Source organism: Sinohyriopsis cumingii, unplaced genomic scaffold (genome assembly GCF_028554795.1).
Source record: "Sinohyriopsis cumingii isolate HCF-2022 unplaced genomic scaffold, ASM2855479v2 utg000837l, whole genome shotgun sequence".
NCBI lineage: Eukaryota > Metazoa > Mollusca > Bivalvia > Unionida > Unionidae > Sinohyriopsis > Sinohyriopsis cumingii.
The window spans coordinates 1,909,956-1,925,396 of NW_028315936.1; the positions used below are offsets into that span (position 1 = coordinate 1,909,956).

General features: G+C 35.1%; 1 protein-coding gene across 1 annotated transcript; it reads left to right on the forward strand.

Annotated features, from left to right (window-relative positions):
• The first annotated feature begins 203 nt into the window (after window positions 1–203).
• On the forward strand, window positions 204–15,170 carry LOC149773187 (baculoviral IAP repeat-containing protein 7-A-like). Its single transcript, XM_089946692.1, has 7 exons — window positions 204–1,192; window positions 3,294–3,469; window positions 5,784–5,874; window positions 10,011–10,235; window positions 12,129–12,254; window positions 13,800–13,844; window positions 14,782–15,170. The coding sequence occupies exons 1-7, from the start codon at window positions 253–255 to the stop codon at window positions 15,021–15,023; spliced, it is 1,845 nt and encodes a 614-aa protein (XP_089802818.1). The 5' UTR covers window positions 204–252; the 3' UTR covers window positions 15,024–15,170.
• The last annotated feature ends 271 nt before the right edge of the window (window positions 15,171–15,441 follow it).

The following is a 15,441-nucleotide window of genomic DNA, read 5'->3' on the forward strand; positions in this document are numbered from 1 at the left end:
GGATTTATACCTGTGACACTATCACTATTAGAGGACTTTCCTCATCTTGTTTCGTTAAGATGCAAAAAGAAAGCAGTTTATTCATATATTAACTCAAAACTTAAAAATGACTGTGTTTTACGGGATTTAAATATATCTGAAGGGATGACACAGGACCTGTCAATGACTAATAGAAAAAGAAATCCAGAATGTGCAATTAATTTTGAACACTGTGTGCATACATCAGTCAAGAGTTTTTTTAAAACAAAGAAAATGACTTTTGAGCAAAGGGAAGATGACACTGAGGTGGAGTACAAAACGCAATATGAGCTGGGTGTTTTAGCTCAACAAAAAGAGGGCAGTGTTGAGGATGTAAGAAATGTAAGAGACCTGAAAGACAAGAAAAAGTCTGATCTCTGTGACATAATATGGCCTCCACTAAATCAGCTTCCATTGCCCAGTGTCAGTCGAGATGCAATAGTAGGATATGTTGAGGGACAGTCACAAATAGCAGAAGATATAGAATTAAGAGAAATATTAAGGCAACTTGCATCAAATGAAATCCCTGGACCACAGATTACAATGAAATATGAGATGCTGCGACTTTGCACCATGAAAAGCTTTCCAGGAAGGGATAAACCATTTGCTATCAGAATAGCAGGAGCTGGATTTTATTATGCAGGACACCAAGACCAGGTTATATGTTATTGCTGTGGCAATCGTAAAGACAACTGGGTCCCTGGAGACATTCCACTGTTAATCCACCAGAATATGGCTTCAGACTGTAGCTTTCTCATGCATAATGCTCTAGTCAATGTTCCAGTTAGAAAAGCAAATTCCACAATATCAGCAGACATTCACCTTCTTGCCATCCAAAGATCTGATGGGTCAAATCAGCCCGACACAGCACAGGGTGAGTCATCTTTATTGCTTCCATCAGTTGAACAGAGTCAGATCAAGGTTTCAAGTGGAACTCACCAAATGTTGGTAACAAACAAAAGTTCAGCACCAAACCAGCTGACATCATCAATGGAACAGAATGTACTGGACAATCAACGGACTCCTTTTGCCCATGCTGACTGTGATGAAGATCCACCACCCAAGTATCCCCAGTATGCTGTGAAAACCATGAGAATAAACTCCTTCCAGGGATGGTCAGCAGAACTTCGACAGAAGCCTGAAGAAATGGCTGATTGTGGATTCTACTATGCAGGTAGGCTATGAGGTGTTCATTGACTAAAGAACTACATGTATCTACACATTGAAAACCATGTGCATTGAAATTTAGCTCACCTTTGACCTGATTTTCCCAAAAGTTTAGAATGCCTCTTGAATTTCATAGTTTTGGTGGACTGTTAGTAAAACAAAATGTGTTTGTGTGTGAATTGAGAGAGGTTATAAAGTCTGTGTTAACAAAACTGAGTTGGTACAAGATAAAAAGAAGTTTTATTTAATGTCAGTTAGGTCAGTATAAAAGTTTTAAAACACTATCTCTGGTACATGCTTCCAGTTTGTTTAAAATACACTTCATCAAATTTAATATGAGAGTGAAAGACTTGACCATAAAGAAGCTTAGACACTCTTCACAGGTTTTCCAGACATTCACTTTATGGTACTTATCTGTTCTGCTTTGAGGTTTAATCCTTATGGTGAGAAATGCCAAAAACTGGGACTTTGTTATCTCATATAATACCAAATATAATTATCTATTATTATTGATGGTAATTTTATCATAATTTTAATTAAGTCTTATTTTGCATCCATTCGAAACCAGCATGTGAACTAGCAAACTTGCTTCAAAAATAGTTGACATTTATAATTTTTGTTTTGACATACTAATTTTCCCACACCTTCATTTGTATAATATTGAAGTGGCCTAAATTTGCATTTCGCTGTTAACTAAAAACGCTGACCAGCTACAGATTTTAATTTCATCTGAAACACACATCTTTGTTTTCTAAAACAGGGCATAAAATCAGAGCACATAGTTTTGTATTTGAATATTTTGGCAATGACACTGAGCTTGATACATGCAGTTTCTGTTACATATTGAACACGTAAATAAAACTGATTTGTGCCAACATAAGCATTCCCATTCTTCATTAAATAACATTTGATCCCTTAGGTCAACTGTTACAACAATATATTGAATTGTGGAGTAGAATTTCAGTCATTTGAGGCAAGTAGATGAATTTAAAGTTTGGTTAGAAGTATAATTTGTTGCAGGTGATAGAAATAACACAGAGTATAAAGTATAAACCTGTATCATCTTAACCAGTCACTGTGGGTTATTTCATGTGGATGTAATGTATGTCATTGATACTTAGCTTTATTTTTCATTGATGAGTAAACAAGTCAATGTATAATACTGTACCAATTGGCAACATTATTTAGCTCACTCATTCAGAAAAATATCACACAAATGACATTTCAACATGGTACCAATTTACACAGTAATTTCAGTGTTGGGTGTGTTCTGCTACCAAAAATATATTTCTTACTAAAACTGAAGTTTATTTACTTGAAGAAAAAAATAATTGGTCTCTTGTGTTTTGGAGGCTTGTAATTATGAATTTTTACATTGGTTTGGGATATTTTGTTCATAAAACTACTAATATATACCTACTAAAACCTTTATTAATTAATCTGAAAGCCTGATGACAGGGCACGAACATACAGATCAGTCATTTAAAACAATAATATATGGTACATTTAATGTTTCAACAAAATTAATTGTCTAAACAAAACCAAATTTTACTTAAAGTTCTTAACTTTTGTTTCCACATGTTAAAGTACTCAGAGGAAAATGACGGAAGTCTTTATTGGAAGGTTATATAAAGCTGAATGAATGTGGTTGTTGTTGTTAATGCATTGTTGTTGTTGTAGGGTTTAACGCCATTTTTCAGCACATGATAGGCTATACATGGCGGCCAGTATTATTGGTGGAGGAAGAACCCGGGAAATCCCCGGAAAGAACCACCGACCCTCAAGAAGCTACTGGCAAGCTTTCTCACATACCCACATTGGCTGAATCCGAGACTCGAACCTACGCAGACAGAGGTGAGATGGCAGTGTTCCGTAACGGAGAGTGCTTTAGACCACTCGGCCACTCGGGGCCCCCTTGTTAATGCGTAACTGTTTGTGTATGTGTGTGCACATGCACATAAGTGTATATTTTTTTTTGACTTAATCATTTGTCAGTTATAGTGTCACAAAGTACTAAATAGCAGGTTTATGTTCCTTTAAGAAGATGATAAAATAAACAACTGAATGAAAGTAAGAGAAATATGGGTCATATGATTTTTTTTATTCAGGATTCAGCGACTGTGTGCGCTGCTTTTATTGTGGAGTTGGATTGCGTCATTGGATGAGTGAAGATGATCCATGGATTGAACATGCACGATGGTCAATATCATGTGTTTATGTGCGCAAAATGAAGGGGGAGGAATTTGTCTCCCTTGTAAAGATGGCAGTTGAAATAGCTGAGAGGGTAAGATATTTTACAACTGTACTGATTTTTGTGTTCAACCTCAAAATAAGAGGTGAGGAATTCACCTCTTTATTTAGATGACAGTAGGAATACAGAGAACAATAAGATATTTACATATGCATTGATCAGCATACTATCTCTTAAACATATGGTGAACAGAAATTAATTCTCATTTAGTTAAACATTCTTACCAAGAATTAAGCCTTTGTCACACAATTTCAGTAGACTTCTCACAATTTTGTGGCATTATTGTCTTTCATATGCAGACTACTTTTGCAGCACAAGTTTATAGCAAACAGTACTGGGAAATTCCAAATACAATTTACAGCAAGGTTGCATGACACATTTATAGCTAACATCGGTCACAATTTTGGCATACTTGTGGCACAGTTCTAGTACACAAATTGTAGGGTTGTGGCTTCATAAAATTCACATCTACTTCCCGAATGCTTACTCCCAATTTTATATTTTCATAATCAGTCTAAAACCACATTTGTTGTTTGGGAGACTCACCTATACCAGCCACCAGTGGAAGGGCAAGTCCCATTGTAGTGTTAGTTGTCATTGTTAGCTAAAACTGAACTGCTTGCGCTGTTTTGGCAAGGCAATGAAGCTGTCACATTTGGAGAAGAATGAAATTTCAAGTGATATTTCTGCCTTACTCTGAGCTTAGCAGTGGTTGGCTGCAGAGTTTGTAGGACTCTGACAACCAGATTGAGACAGTATCTAGTTTAACAGTTTGCTATAGGAGACAAGGAGCATTATTAGCATTCTACAAGACTGATGGGAAGACCTGTATATATACTGGCAGCATTCCAAGGCCAGAATGATGTACAGAGTGGTACACCAACTAGTGCACTTCCCAGCCTGTGTATATTTATATCTACATGGTCTATGATTCGAAATTGCTTCAAATTAAAAGTGGATGCTGTGAACCTCTGTAGCACCATAATACCTATATTGATAGTTTCTAATCAATTATGTTTAAATACCTTCTGGAGATAGTAGCATCTCATATCTCCATTGGTGGTTAAAATGATGGATAAACTTAAATTAACTGAAGCAACATCACTTTCAATTTATTGAAAGAAATCAGTATGGTTCTTGTCCCCGGAGGACAGCCAGGTTTACCCTGATCCTTAGAGTTAGCACCCTCAAGGACTGACAAATGTGAGCAGATGGGCTTTTGCACAAATTAAACATCAATAGTCATAAAAATGGATATAATTAATAATCTTTAATTATTTGTTGGCAAAGGAAATCAAGGTGAAGCTTACTTATGTGAGTAAAGTGAAGCTAGACACAAACAATGGAGACAGATAGTATTTAAAATTGTATAAAGGTATGAAAGATAATATTCTTACTTCAATTGAAATGAAGAAGCCTTGTTTGGAAACTTTAAAGGTCAGCAAATTACACCACTTTTTCAAACCTTGAAAACCTCAAGAAAGCCAATATGTTTAAAATACATCTAGGATTTAGGGTTGACATAACTGGAATACTGAAAACTGAATATGCATGTTAATCACATTCAAATTTAACTACATCCGTAGAAATACAATATCTGCTTTGTTGAGATTTTATTTCTAATGGTCTCAGTCTGAAAGCTGTCTATAAATCTATCAGTTTTGTTATTGCTAGTCCTCCTAAAGTACTTTGAAGATTGTTATTTGTCCCATATTTATTTGGTCCTAAATGAAAATGTTGCTGCTTAGACTTCCAATATGGCCATTACAGTGACCATGTTAAATATTTTTTTATTACTATTCCTCCTAAATGGATGGTCGTATTAACATGAGATTTTCACTAAAAGACATTTTATGATATCTAGTTGGTCATAAATAAAAATGGAGGTGATCTGTGGTCCAGTATGGCTAACAGAGTGGCCGTGTTGAAAATCTTGTTATCACTGCTTTTTCTAGATGGCTGGTCATATCAACATTTTACATTCAACAAAATGACTTCTTAGTCAGTGCTAAATAGAAATGGCCCCAATCTGTTATAAAATATGCTACCATGGCATCCATCTTGAAAATCTTGTTTTCATTGTTTCTCCAAAACAGTCATGTCAGCATGGGGATTGCACCAGAAGAAATCTTATTGATCTGAACTGAATATGGTACCAAGTTGATATCCAAAATATCCACCACAACAGTGAATTTTAAAATCTTGTTATCTCATATTTTCATTCAAATAGGCTTTGCACAGAGACCCCATCTCCACCCTCTTTGAACCACATCCCTATATAAAAGTAGAACTCCAGTAACCATCACTGTGAAAAATATTGGCATGCATATGTTCTCTCTTTTTCCAGGAGGAAGCAGCTGGGAATAATAGTGATAGTAGATCAAACCAGCCAGCTCAAAACATCACTGAGGCAGGTCAGGTGAATACTGTGAAGGAAGGTAGGTTGGTCTATAGTCATTTCCTTCTGAATCGAAATTGCCATTTAGCAATTTCAATTATTGTATTACTTAACATGTTTATGGTAAACATATGGAATAAGAACCACTCCACAAGCAAGCATTTGGGACATCCCTCAACCCTCATATTTAAAAGATTATTGAGATGAGTTGGCATTGTGTTACTTGCTTATAGGACACACAAACCATAGCCATACTTAACTCTTGAAGGATTAACATCAACCTGACTGCATAGTTTGCCAGTGCCCATTGATATGGGATAAAATTTGTTTTATGTCAACTTGATTAAGATCTTTTTCATGATGTGCCACCAGAGATAATTTCAGTCTTTTTACAAGAAAAGAAAATGTAATTATTATCACATATTTTCAGAAACGTATCTTCTTACAACATGTTTATTTTAAATTTAAGAATACCGGACCATAAGGTCAAGTTGTGAGCATATCGTATAATCCTAAGTGCATTGTGCATTATCCATTCTTTATTTGTTATCTTTTGACATTGTACTAATTTCAGCTTCTGTGAAAAAAATACATTAGACTGATTTCATGTCCATTTGCAAAAGGCATAAGGATTTAAAGGTCTTTAAAAGTTGTAAAAAAATATGATGATCTATGATCAGATAAGGATGTCATTGCTTAAAATAAGAAAACAAACTTCTAAGTAACATTTTAAATAACATTTGAACATAATTTTTACTGAAATTTAACAGAAAGCATCAGGACTGGCCTTAGGCCGATTGGACCAATTTGGCCCAAGCGGGCCCCATGCTCTCAGGGTCCTCAAGAGCAATTTTTAAATCCCATGCTCACAGGGGACCCCAAAATTAAATCCTATGGGCCCTGCCATTGCTAAGGCCCTTACAGGAAAGCATATTAGCACAAGGGCCTTTCAGATTTTTTTTAAGCTGTACAGATCTGCCATCAAATCTGGCCACCATTACTGAAAATATGAACATCTTTAAGTAACTTATATAAAATTGCACATAATTTAACCAGATTAGGTAGAGCCTCCCTAACAGCTTCTGTTTAGATATTGTTCTATAAAGTTTGATCCATTTGAATTCATCTTTGGCAAGAATGTATTTTAGATTTGTTCAAATAATGCAGTCCATTACAAAATGTTGTTGCCATTACTAAGCTTAAACAAGTTTTTAAATGACCGCTTAAACACTGTTCAACAGCCTAATACCAATTTTTACAGAAATCATCTCTGTGCAAAACATTTTAAAATTCTTCAAATTATGCTGATCTGCCATCAGACATTGCCACCATTTCTTAGAATTGAAGAAACCATCATTGCAAGACTTATTTTTAAAAGCCATCCCATCATAACTTTTATCAAGTTTACAGAAAAGCAGCATTTCATATATAGTGTTGTTGGCTGATAGCTTAGACAGTGAGTGTATGCTATATTCTGTTAGATAGCAATACTACAATCCTATTATAAAAGGCTTTTCAGATTTGTTGTTGTTGTTGTTGTGGGGTTTAACGCCATTTTTCAGCACGATAGGCTATACATGGCGGCCAGTATTAATGGTGGAGGAAGAACCCGGAAAACCCCGGAAAGAACCACCGACCCACGAGAAGCTACTGGCAGGCTTTCTCACATGCCCACATTGGCTGAATCTTAGACTCGAACCGCCGCAGACAGAGGTGAGATGGCAGTGATCCGTAACGAAGAGCGCTTTAGACCACTCGGCCACTCGGGGCCCCTTTCAGATTTGAAGAAATGATGCAAATCTTCATCCAAAATAGCATCCATTACTAAAAAAAAGCAAAACCTTCAAGTGGCTTTTTCTCTACAGTTGCTGAACAGAATGAAACAATGTTTGACAGCATCATGGCATGAAAACCTTTTAAATGTGTACAAAATGATAATGATCTGTCAGGGATGGTCCTGGCTTTTAAAAAGCTGTCGCCAAAAAAATCGCCAACCTCAATATTTTGTCGCCAATTTTCAAAAAGTGTCGCCAAAACAAGTAGTGTACATTTTTCCAAGTGTTAATTTAGTCTATTAATGTAACAGGCAATGAAAATTACAAAAGATGGATTAGTTAATACTTTAATTACAACAAGTATTAACAAAATGTTACAAAGTGTTACATGAAGATCCGTCGCGATTTTAGGGCTGCCCACTTGTTGAATGCAGTTTCAAAGTCTAATTTTTCACATCTGTACATGCTGATTCTCATTAAATTCTCGAGATATGAGATGCAGAGCTTATTTCTGATGTCAGTTTTTATGAGGTTCATCTTACTGAATCCACGTTCACAGTCCTCAGTGCTGACAGTTGACACCAGTAGTCTCTCAGCAGCCCCCCCCCCCCCTTTTTTATGGCTAGCTTCACAAAGCTTGTAGCGAATTGCTTCCTAAATCCCAAGAATGATCACTGAATGCTGTATAAATTTTCTCGACAAGAAAAATAGGATCTCCATTCCCACGAATGAAACTTACACGAGTCAACACCTGGCAATATTGGACCGTATATATAAGCGTAAATTCACACCCAATTTAGGGATTCTTTCACTCCTGTATTTTGAGAAATAAATAATTATTAATTATGCACAACTGTTTTTTTTTTTTCCTATTTCTTGTTGCGGAGTTTAAGTCTCTGCAGCCGTAACACGGGACTGAAGGCAAAAGGAAAAGATCGATGAGTAAAATGCTGCACTGGCGACAGATGTAATTGTGATTGAGATTTTTTCCATTTGCTTTGTATTTATACACAGTAGTCGGTACTTCAAAGGTTATCAATTTTCTATGAAGGTTCAGCAAAACTATTGTATTGGTATATGTATTAAAAAAAAAACAGAAGGATTAGCCATACAATTAACTGTATCTGTTCTATTCGCGTCTTCAGAAGTCGGTCAGTTGTAGGTATAGTGCGGTAGCATGATTGACTGTATCGCAGCATACAGTACTCGGCCCAGATGTCAGCATAAGCAGATTATGATGTAACAATGCACTGTAAAGATAGGGTTGTCAATAAGAACAAAGGATCGTTTGTGTAACAGATTGATTCCAATGCATTGCTTAGTCAAGTTTGTGGCTTCCTTTCATTCTGGCTTTAAATTTATTCAGTCCAAATCCATGATTGTATGTACAAATTAAATAACCAAAAAGTATGTCGCCAAAAAAATCGCCAGATGGGATATTTTTGTCGCCAATAAGGAAAAAAAATCGCAATTTGCGACATTGGCGAAGCCCAGGACGATCCCTGTGATCTGCCATCAAATGCTGCTACCATTACTAAAATTAGAAATTCTTTCCAATGACTTCTTAACGAAAACAATTCATAGTGATGGCGTTATGCCGCAGACATGTAGCATCATCATCATCATGTCCCACCCAGTCACATTATCCTGACACCAGGCCGACCAGTCACATTATCCTGACACCAGGCCGACCAGTCCTAACACTAACCTCTTAATGCTGAGTGCCAACTGTTAGTACCATTTTTGTAAGTCTTTGGTATGATTTGGCCGGGGTTTGAACTTGAGATGGATGCTTTAACCACTTAGGCCACTTGAGTCAGAAAATAGTAGTTTCTGACAATAATAGTTTACTTCAGGATGTCATACCTGGACTGTAGGTTGAGTTCACTGAAACCCTTTCATCAATAATCTTTTGAGTCAACAATATCATACTTGTCCTTAGATAGATAGGGCAAGAACAATTAAACAATATGAACATAGGCATATCATGTACTGTTCCTGGTAATGTTTCAGTAGCATGACTTCATGTTGCTTCAGTCAAGGACTCAGAGTAATAGACATAAAGTGTGCCAGTGGCAAGAGATCTTAACTATACAAAAAACATTACTGATGTATTAAACTAAGCATGCTCAAATGCCCAAGGTTTTTAAAACCAGAAACAATTTGTATAGTTATACTTAATTTCTGTTATTTGAAGTCATAGAGACTAGATATAAATGGTCCAAGGTCAATGTCATTTAGTCAACAGTTTTCATTTGCAATCCAGTAATATTCCATTCTACTGCCTACTTGCATTATATATTTCTGTCATGCTTTCATGAGAGGAAAATATTTTGTTTACCAAATTTATATCACCACATATTGTATTTTTACTTCAGAAATATTTGGTTTTATTTAACAGATTTTCATGACAATAATTCAACCAGATCCATTACTGCTAAGGACTCTGCTTGCAGCACAGGAGCCAGAGCTAGTGATGCTGGTGGAGCAACAGTATCGACCCCATCACAAGGCAATGCAGAAATACAGAAATACCTGCTGACAGATGCAGCTCAAAGTGTACTAGACATGGGATACCAACCCAAGATGGTTTCACAGGCCATTGAGAAAGCACTGATTAAAAAGGGTTAGTTTATATTTGATTATTGGTGTTTGAAAGCATATTAAGATTATATCTGGCTAAGGTAATTGGAGTGTCTTGCCCAATAACAACAAGCCTGGTATAGTTGGTCAGGTGTTATGTATACTTAATTTAATTGCTTGTTTGTTAGTTTAATTTTTTTTATTGCATTACATGCTATTGTAATGTAACACTGTATGCTGGCCTTGGCCTTGTTTGAAACTGAATTAATTTCTGCCTGACCTGATTGTCTTGTTTTTATTTATTTATTTCATTTATGTGAAGAATTAATAACAGCTTCATTATTCTCTATGTGTATGAGCTTATTATCAGGATTATTATTCAGGTAAACAATAAGGATTAAATATGTTGATCAGGGTCAGAGTTTTGGAGATTTCAAAGTGAACTTTATAGGCTATTATGTTTTAAGTAAACAAGGCTCATTATATCATTCTAGAAGGTTATTTTTCACTAGGTAATTGTTTTTAGAAATGCTAATTGTGACCTGAGGTCAGCAGAGAAATATATTATCTTGTGACTGTGAGGATTTTACCAGTCATGCTTTAACATCTAGAACTCTTGGTTGTATTATGTTGTGACCAGTTTGGGCTGAATTTTATTTTTTCAAATTATTGAATTAAAGTGATTATTTTCTCTGGAAAAACAAAATGCTCTGACAAAATTCTTGGATAGAGACAATCACTGGAATTTATACTGAATTCAAACCTGGAATAGTATTTCCGTGATTCAACAGAGATACTTCAGTACTTCACAGACTATAACAGACACATCATTGCATTCAATTATGGATCTCTTTGGGACTTGAACTAAGTTTTATTCAGGACTTTTGATTACTAGGACTTGTGCCTTTAATTCTTGGATTACTTTTTGATTTAATTTGCAATACTGTAAGTTCTTTTTTCTCATTTTTCACTTTGTATTCTACGAAAATAAATTATTTGTTAAATTTTATAAAGCTTGTTGTCTTCACTCTTTTCTGTTACTTATTTTAAGAGCATGGACTTGTAACACAGGATTTAATCTGCATCCTTATGGTCAAGAATCTGATATTCTAGCCACTGAGCTAATGCAGGTTCCATAATTGTTATAAATAACCACCATATGTACCCCTATAACATACACCCAAATGTGAACAGTATGAGCATAAATCTGCCCTTCCACATTATATTCTGGCACATTTGTTTATCCATGATAATTCAACTCAGAATTATTTGTGGCATGACAATTGTGGACCTTAATTTTCTGGCACATTATGTGACTAGATCTTGGTCTATGCTGCTCCTAGTTGACTATTTAATTTTACATTAATATATATAGTAAGTATTGCTGCTAATGTTATTTTGAAAAAGAAGATTAAAATATGCATCAGCTTGCATTTGAGGATGCAGCTTTTAATTTATGTCATAAAATTTATGAAAAACATTATTTTACCCAAAAATATTTATTTGCATAAATACTTATTTCCAAAAGACAAGTGCCAAATGCTCATAAGTGTAGAGATGAAAGATAAAAATAACATTAGGCATCATTGCAATATGGCAATATTTATATGTTTCTTATGTAGTCTTCATGGAATTTGTAATAAAGAACTTTAAGATAACAGTTGCTTATATCCCAAGACAGAGAGAATCTAAAGTGTGTTTGTGAATGAGGGTGTACATTATATATATTTGCATAATAATCCTTGGCCTTTTTTTGCAGTACATGAGACATTTGAAAACAAAAGATAGCATTCAGCATTAAAAACATGTTATCTGTTCTTTGTTGTCTTTTGTATACCTTCAATGAGAAATCTTATGTGAGGATTTCTTAGCATGCTGAATTGTCATTACTTCAAAAGCCTGTAAATGTCTTCAGCTTTTTGTTGTTGCATGATAGGAACTGAAGAGCTGACTGGCCAAATTATAATGGAGGCTTTATTTGCAATTGAAGAAGAGGACAAAGCAAATGCTCGACCCTCACCATCCCCACAGTCTGCACAAGAAAATGAAAGCAATCCAAAAGGTATTATTAAAGTATACCAAAAATATCACTTTACCATCCTTTGAATATATACTGAATGGAAATGCAAACAGTCATCTTTAGCCAGACAGAACAGGTCATACACAAAGACAGTCTGACCCATGCCCTCATATACATAGCAATGAACTTTGACATACATGTTCTGTATTTTGCTGATACTCAAGAAAATGTAATGTACTGGTCAAACACTCCCAACATTAATGTGCGCAGTTCTTGTTTTACTGGTTATTGAAACTTGGAAGCAGGAAATGGCATGTTTATTTTCCTCTGATGAATACTAACAAGGCCAAAACTGGTATGTGTGTGTGCATGATTTGGATTTTTAACATAGCTTTAATAATGTTTCAGTCATATCACTATGATGTCTGCAGTGTGACAGGTTTTAGTAATGTGTAGGACTGGGGCATCATGCTGCAGACATGTGGCATGATGTCCCACCCAGTCACATTATCCTGACACCAGGCCAACCAGTCCTATCACTAACCTCTTAATGCTGAGCGCAAAGCGAGGCAGCTGTTAGTACCATTTTAGAAAGTCTTTGGTATGACTTGGCTGGGGATTGAACCCACGACCTCCCACATCTGAGGCAGATGCTCTAACCACTAGGCCACCAGAGTGGTCAAACTGGTAACTAGAAACCCTAGAGGACTATGTAATACCGTAACACGTTTTATATAAAACTTATTCTGCAGCATGACTTTATATGCTATTTTTATATATGCCCCAAAGTAATGGCAGAACAAGTGTTCTGCATGGACAGTTTTCTGTCCTTACATAGAATTGACACCGAACTTCATGCAAACCATACATTATATGGAAAGTTTCTATTGCAAATTTTAAATAATGTTGGTCCAGAATTTGAGAAAAATTTAGTCTCAAAGCTGAGGCATATTTTGAAAGCCAAGTCAGGAGGGATGTACGTATTTTTTCTGTAATTCTTTCAGGATTAGACATTTATCTAGTGATCTCTCCTGTTTGGTAATGTATAAGGCTACAGCTACAGTAAGTTATGTTCACTAATTATGCTATTAACTACAGTAAACAAGTCTTGTCAAAAACATTCTTTTTTCATGGAATTTAACTCCAGTCAATTTATTTCTTTTCATGGGTATCAGTTTTGTGGTTTTACCAAAATATTGTGGTGCTTTGATATATAGGTTTGGAAAAGGAGTCCTATTATTACCTCAGAATGATTTTTGTTCATTGGATCCTTAAATTCATGTTTTATAGCAACAACAAAATTCATGAAAATTTTAATCTCCAGATAACTAGGTAAATTCATAGTATCATACCATGGCTTGTGTCTTTCACTGTAAAGTGATTCAGAAACAGCAATACATAACTAGCATTCCACCTCCTGTTCTCACAGTGTCATGCAATATCTTGTTTCTTCTTCATTGAAATGACTTTGACAAAGCAGCACATTGCTGTAAAATCCTCTTCATCTTCACTTTTAGCATGTCTGAATCATGTGAAGAGGCCAGGAATCATGTTTTTGAATAATATTCTTAAATATTGATTTTTCAGCAAATGACATTGATGAAGAAAGTAAAAAACAAGATAGAAAGCAAGGTATGAACAAATTGTTTTTCTTTATTTCAGAGGAATTAGTTGTCATAAGTAGGTAATAACATTTATGAAATATCATCATTTAGCTACTGCTACTTTTTTCATTAGTAAAAAAAGTAAAAAAAAAGACTTGTGATTACCAGCACAGCTAAGGTTATTGTAATTATTATGAATATTATTGGAAACATTTAATTGGGACCTCCTTTTAATACAACCAATGAAATTCAGGCAGTGTGTAAGGACATGATAATGAGCTGATTATATTAAGTCTGGATATTTTTAGAAAATGTGTCATAGTTTCAAATGGGTATTGGGATTAGTGTTGAGTTGGATAAAGTTATATTTAAGGTTTTGGTACAGTTAATAAATATAATGTTCTTGTTCACTTAGGTTTTAATTAGAGGTTCAGTGATTATACACTTTTAGATGGGGTGTGGGGGATGGTATAACCAGTACATCTGCACCGACCAAATTTGCATTATAGGCATGTCAGAAGATGATGATTTTGACTCAAAATTCATAAAACGTACCAGTGGTTTTTATGAATATTATATTATAAATATTATATTATATGAGTATTACATTCTGTAAGTATTACATTCTATGAATAATGCATAACAAGTACACCTGATGATCAGTGCAATCTGCATGCCTAATTGGTCATCGTATCCTACTTTACATTGCTGTAGGGGCAGATAGTGTTAACCTTGTCTGCCAGTCCGTCTTCATTTGGATTAATTTTTGCATTGGAATTCATGTCTTAGTTTTCAACAACAGTGAGATCTTCTGAGTTCTTGTTCACTTACAACTCTAATATGTTTGTCATCATTTTGTATGACTGTTTCTCTACATGTATATTCATTATTTTCAAAATGTGTTCCATGCCTCCATTATGTGTTATAAACATGACGTTGCACCTAGCAGTATAATTTCACTTCAGATGGTGAAGTAGCAGAGGGTGGCACTGTTGAAGGGCTTCAAATAGATCCAGAGAAGATCAGGAGAGAGCACAGAGAATTATGTGAAACTACACTATGCAAAATCTGCCTGGACAACACCAGCAGTGTGGTTTTTCTACCATGTGGCCATTTGGTGACCTGTCCTGACTGTGCTCCAGCAATGAGAAAATGTCCCATTTGCAGAACACTAATTAAAGGGACAGTGAAAATATTTTTTGGCTGAGTTAGAGCTTTTCAGAATGTGGTCATTCCAAAGTGCAAAGCACTTTTATATCAATTTCCTACATGAAATGTTCTTTTCATTTACCAAATTGCAGTCTTTGTACTTGGCTGTTTTATGACAATATCTTTATATTTTGATCAATTTTATACTGACATCTTTGTATATCTGTCTATGAAGTTTTACAATAGTCAATTTTATTTGTTGAGAAATTTTCTTGTATTCTATTTAATTTTCAAAGATTATGGGGATTTTTTTCAAGCAGTTTGATACAACTCATAATAGAGAAATAAATATTTAAAATGGAAAGCAAGTTTGAACATTAATATTTTTGTTGTAGGTTCTCAGTAGAAACTAAGAAAAATCTACCAGATATTAACAGTAATTGTTTTCCACAGATTTGCAGGAGAAATAAGAAGAG

Coding starts and splice junctions, on each gene's coding strand:
- LOC149773187 (XM_089946692.1), top strand. CDS start 253: ATGACTTTTGAGCAAAGGGAAGATGACACTGAGGTGGAGTACAAAACG. Junction 10,236..12,128: donor GAAAGCACTGATTAAAAAGG/GTTAGTTTATAT, acceptor GTTGCATGATAG/GAACTGAAGAGCTGACTGGC. Junction 12,255..13,799: donor AAATGAAAGCAATCCAAAAG/GTATTATTAAAG, acceptor TTGATTTTTCAG/CAAATGACATTGATGAAGAA.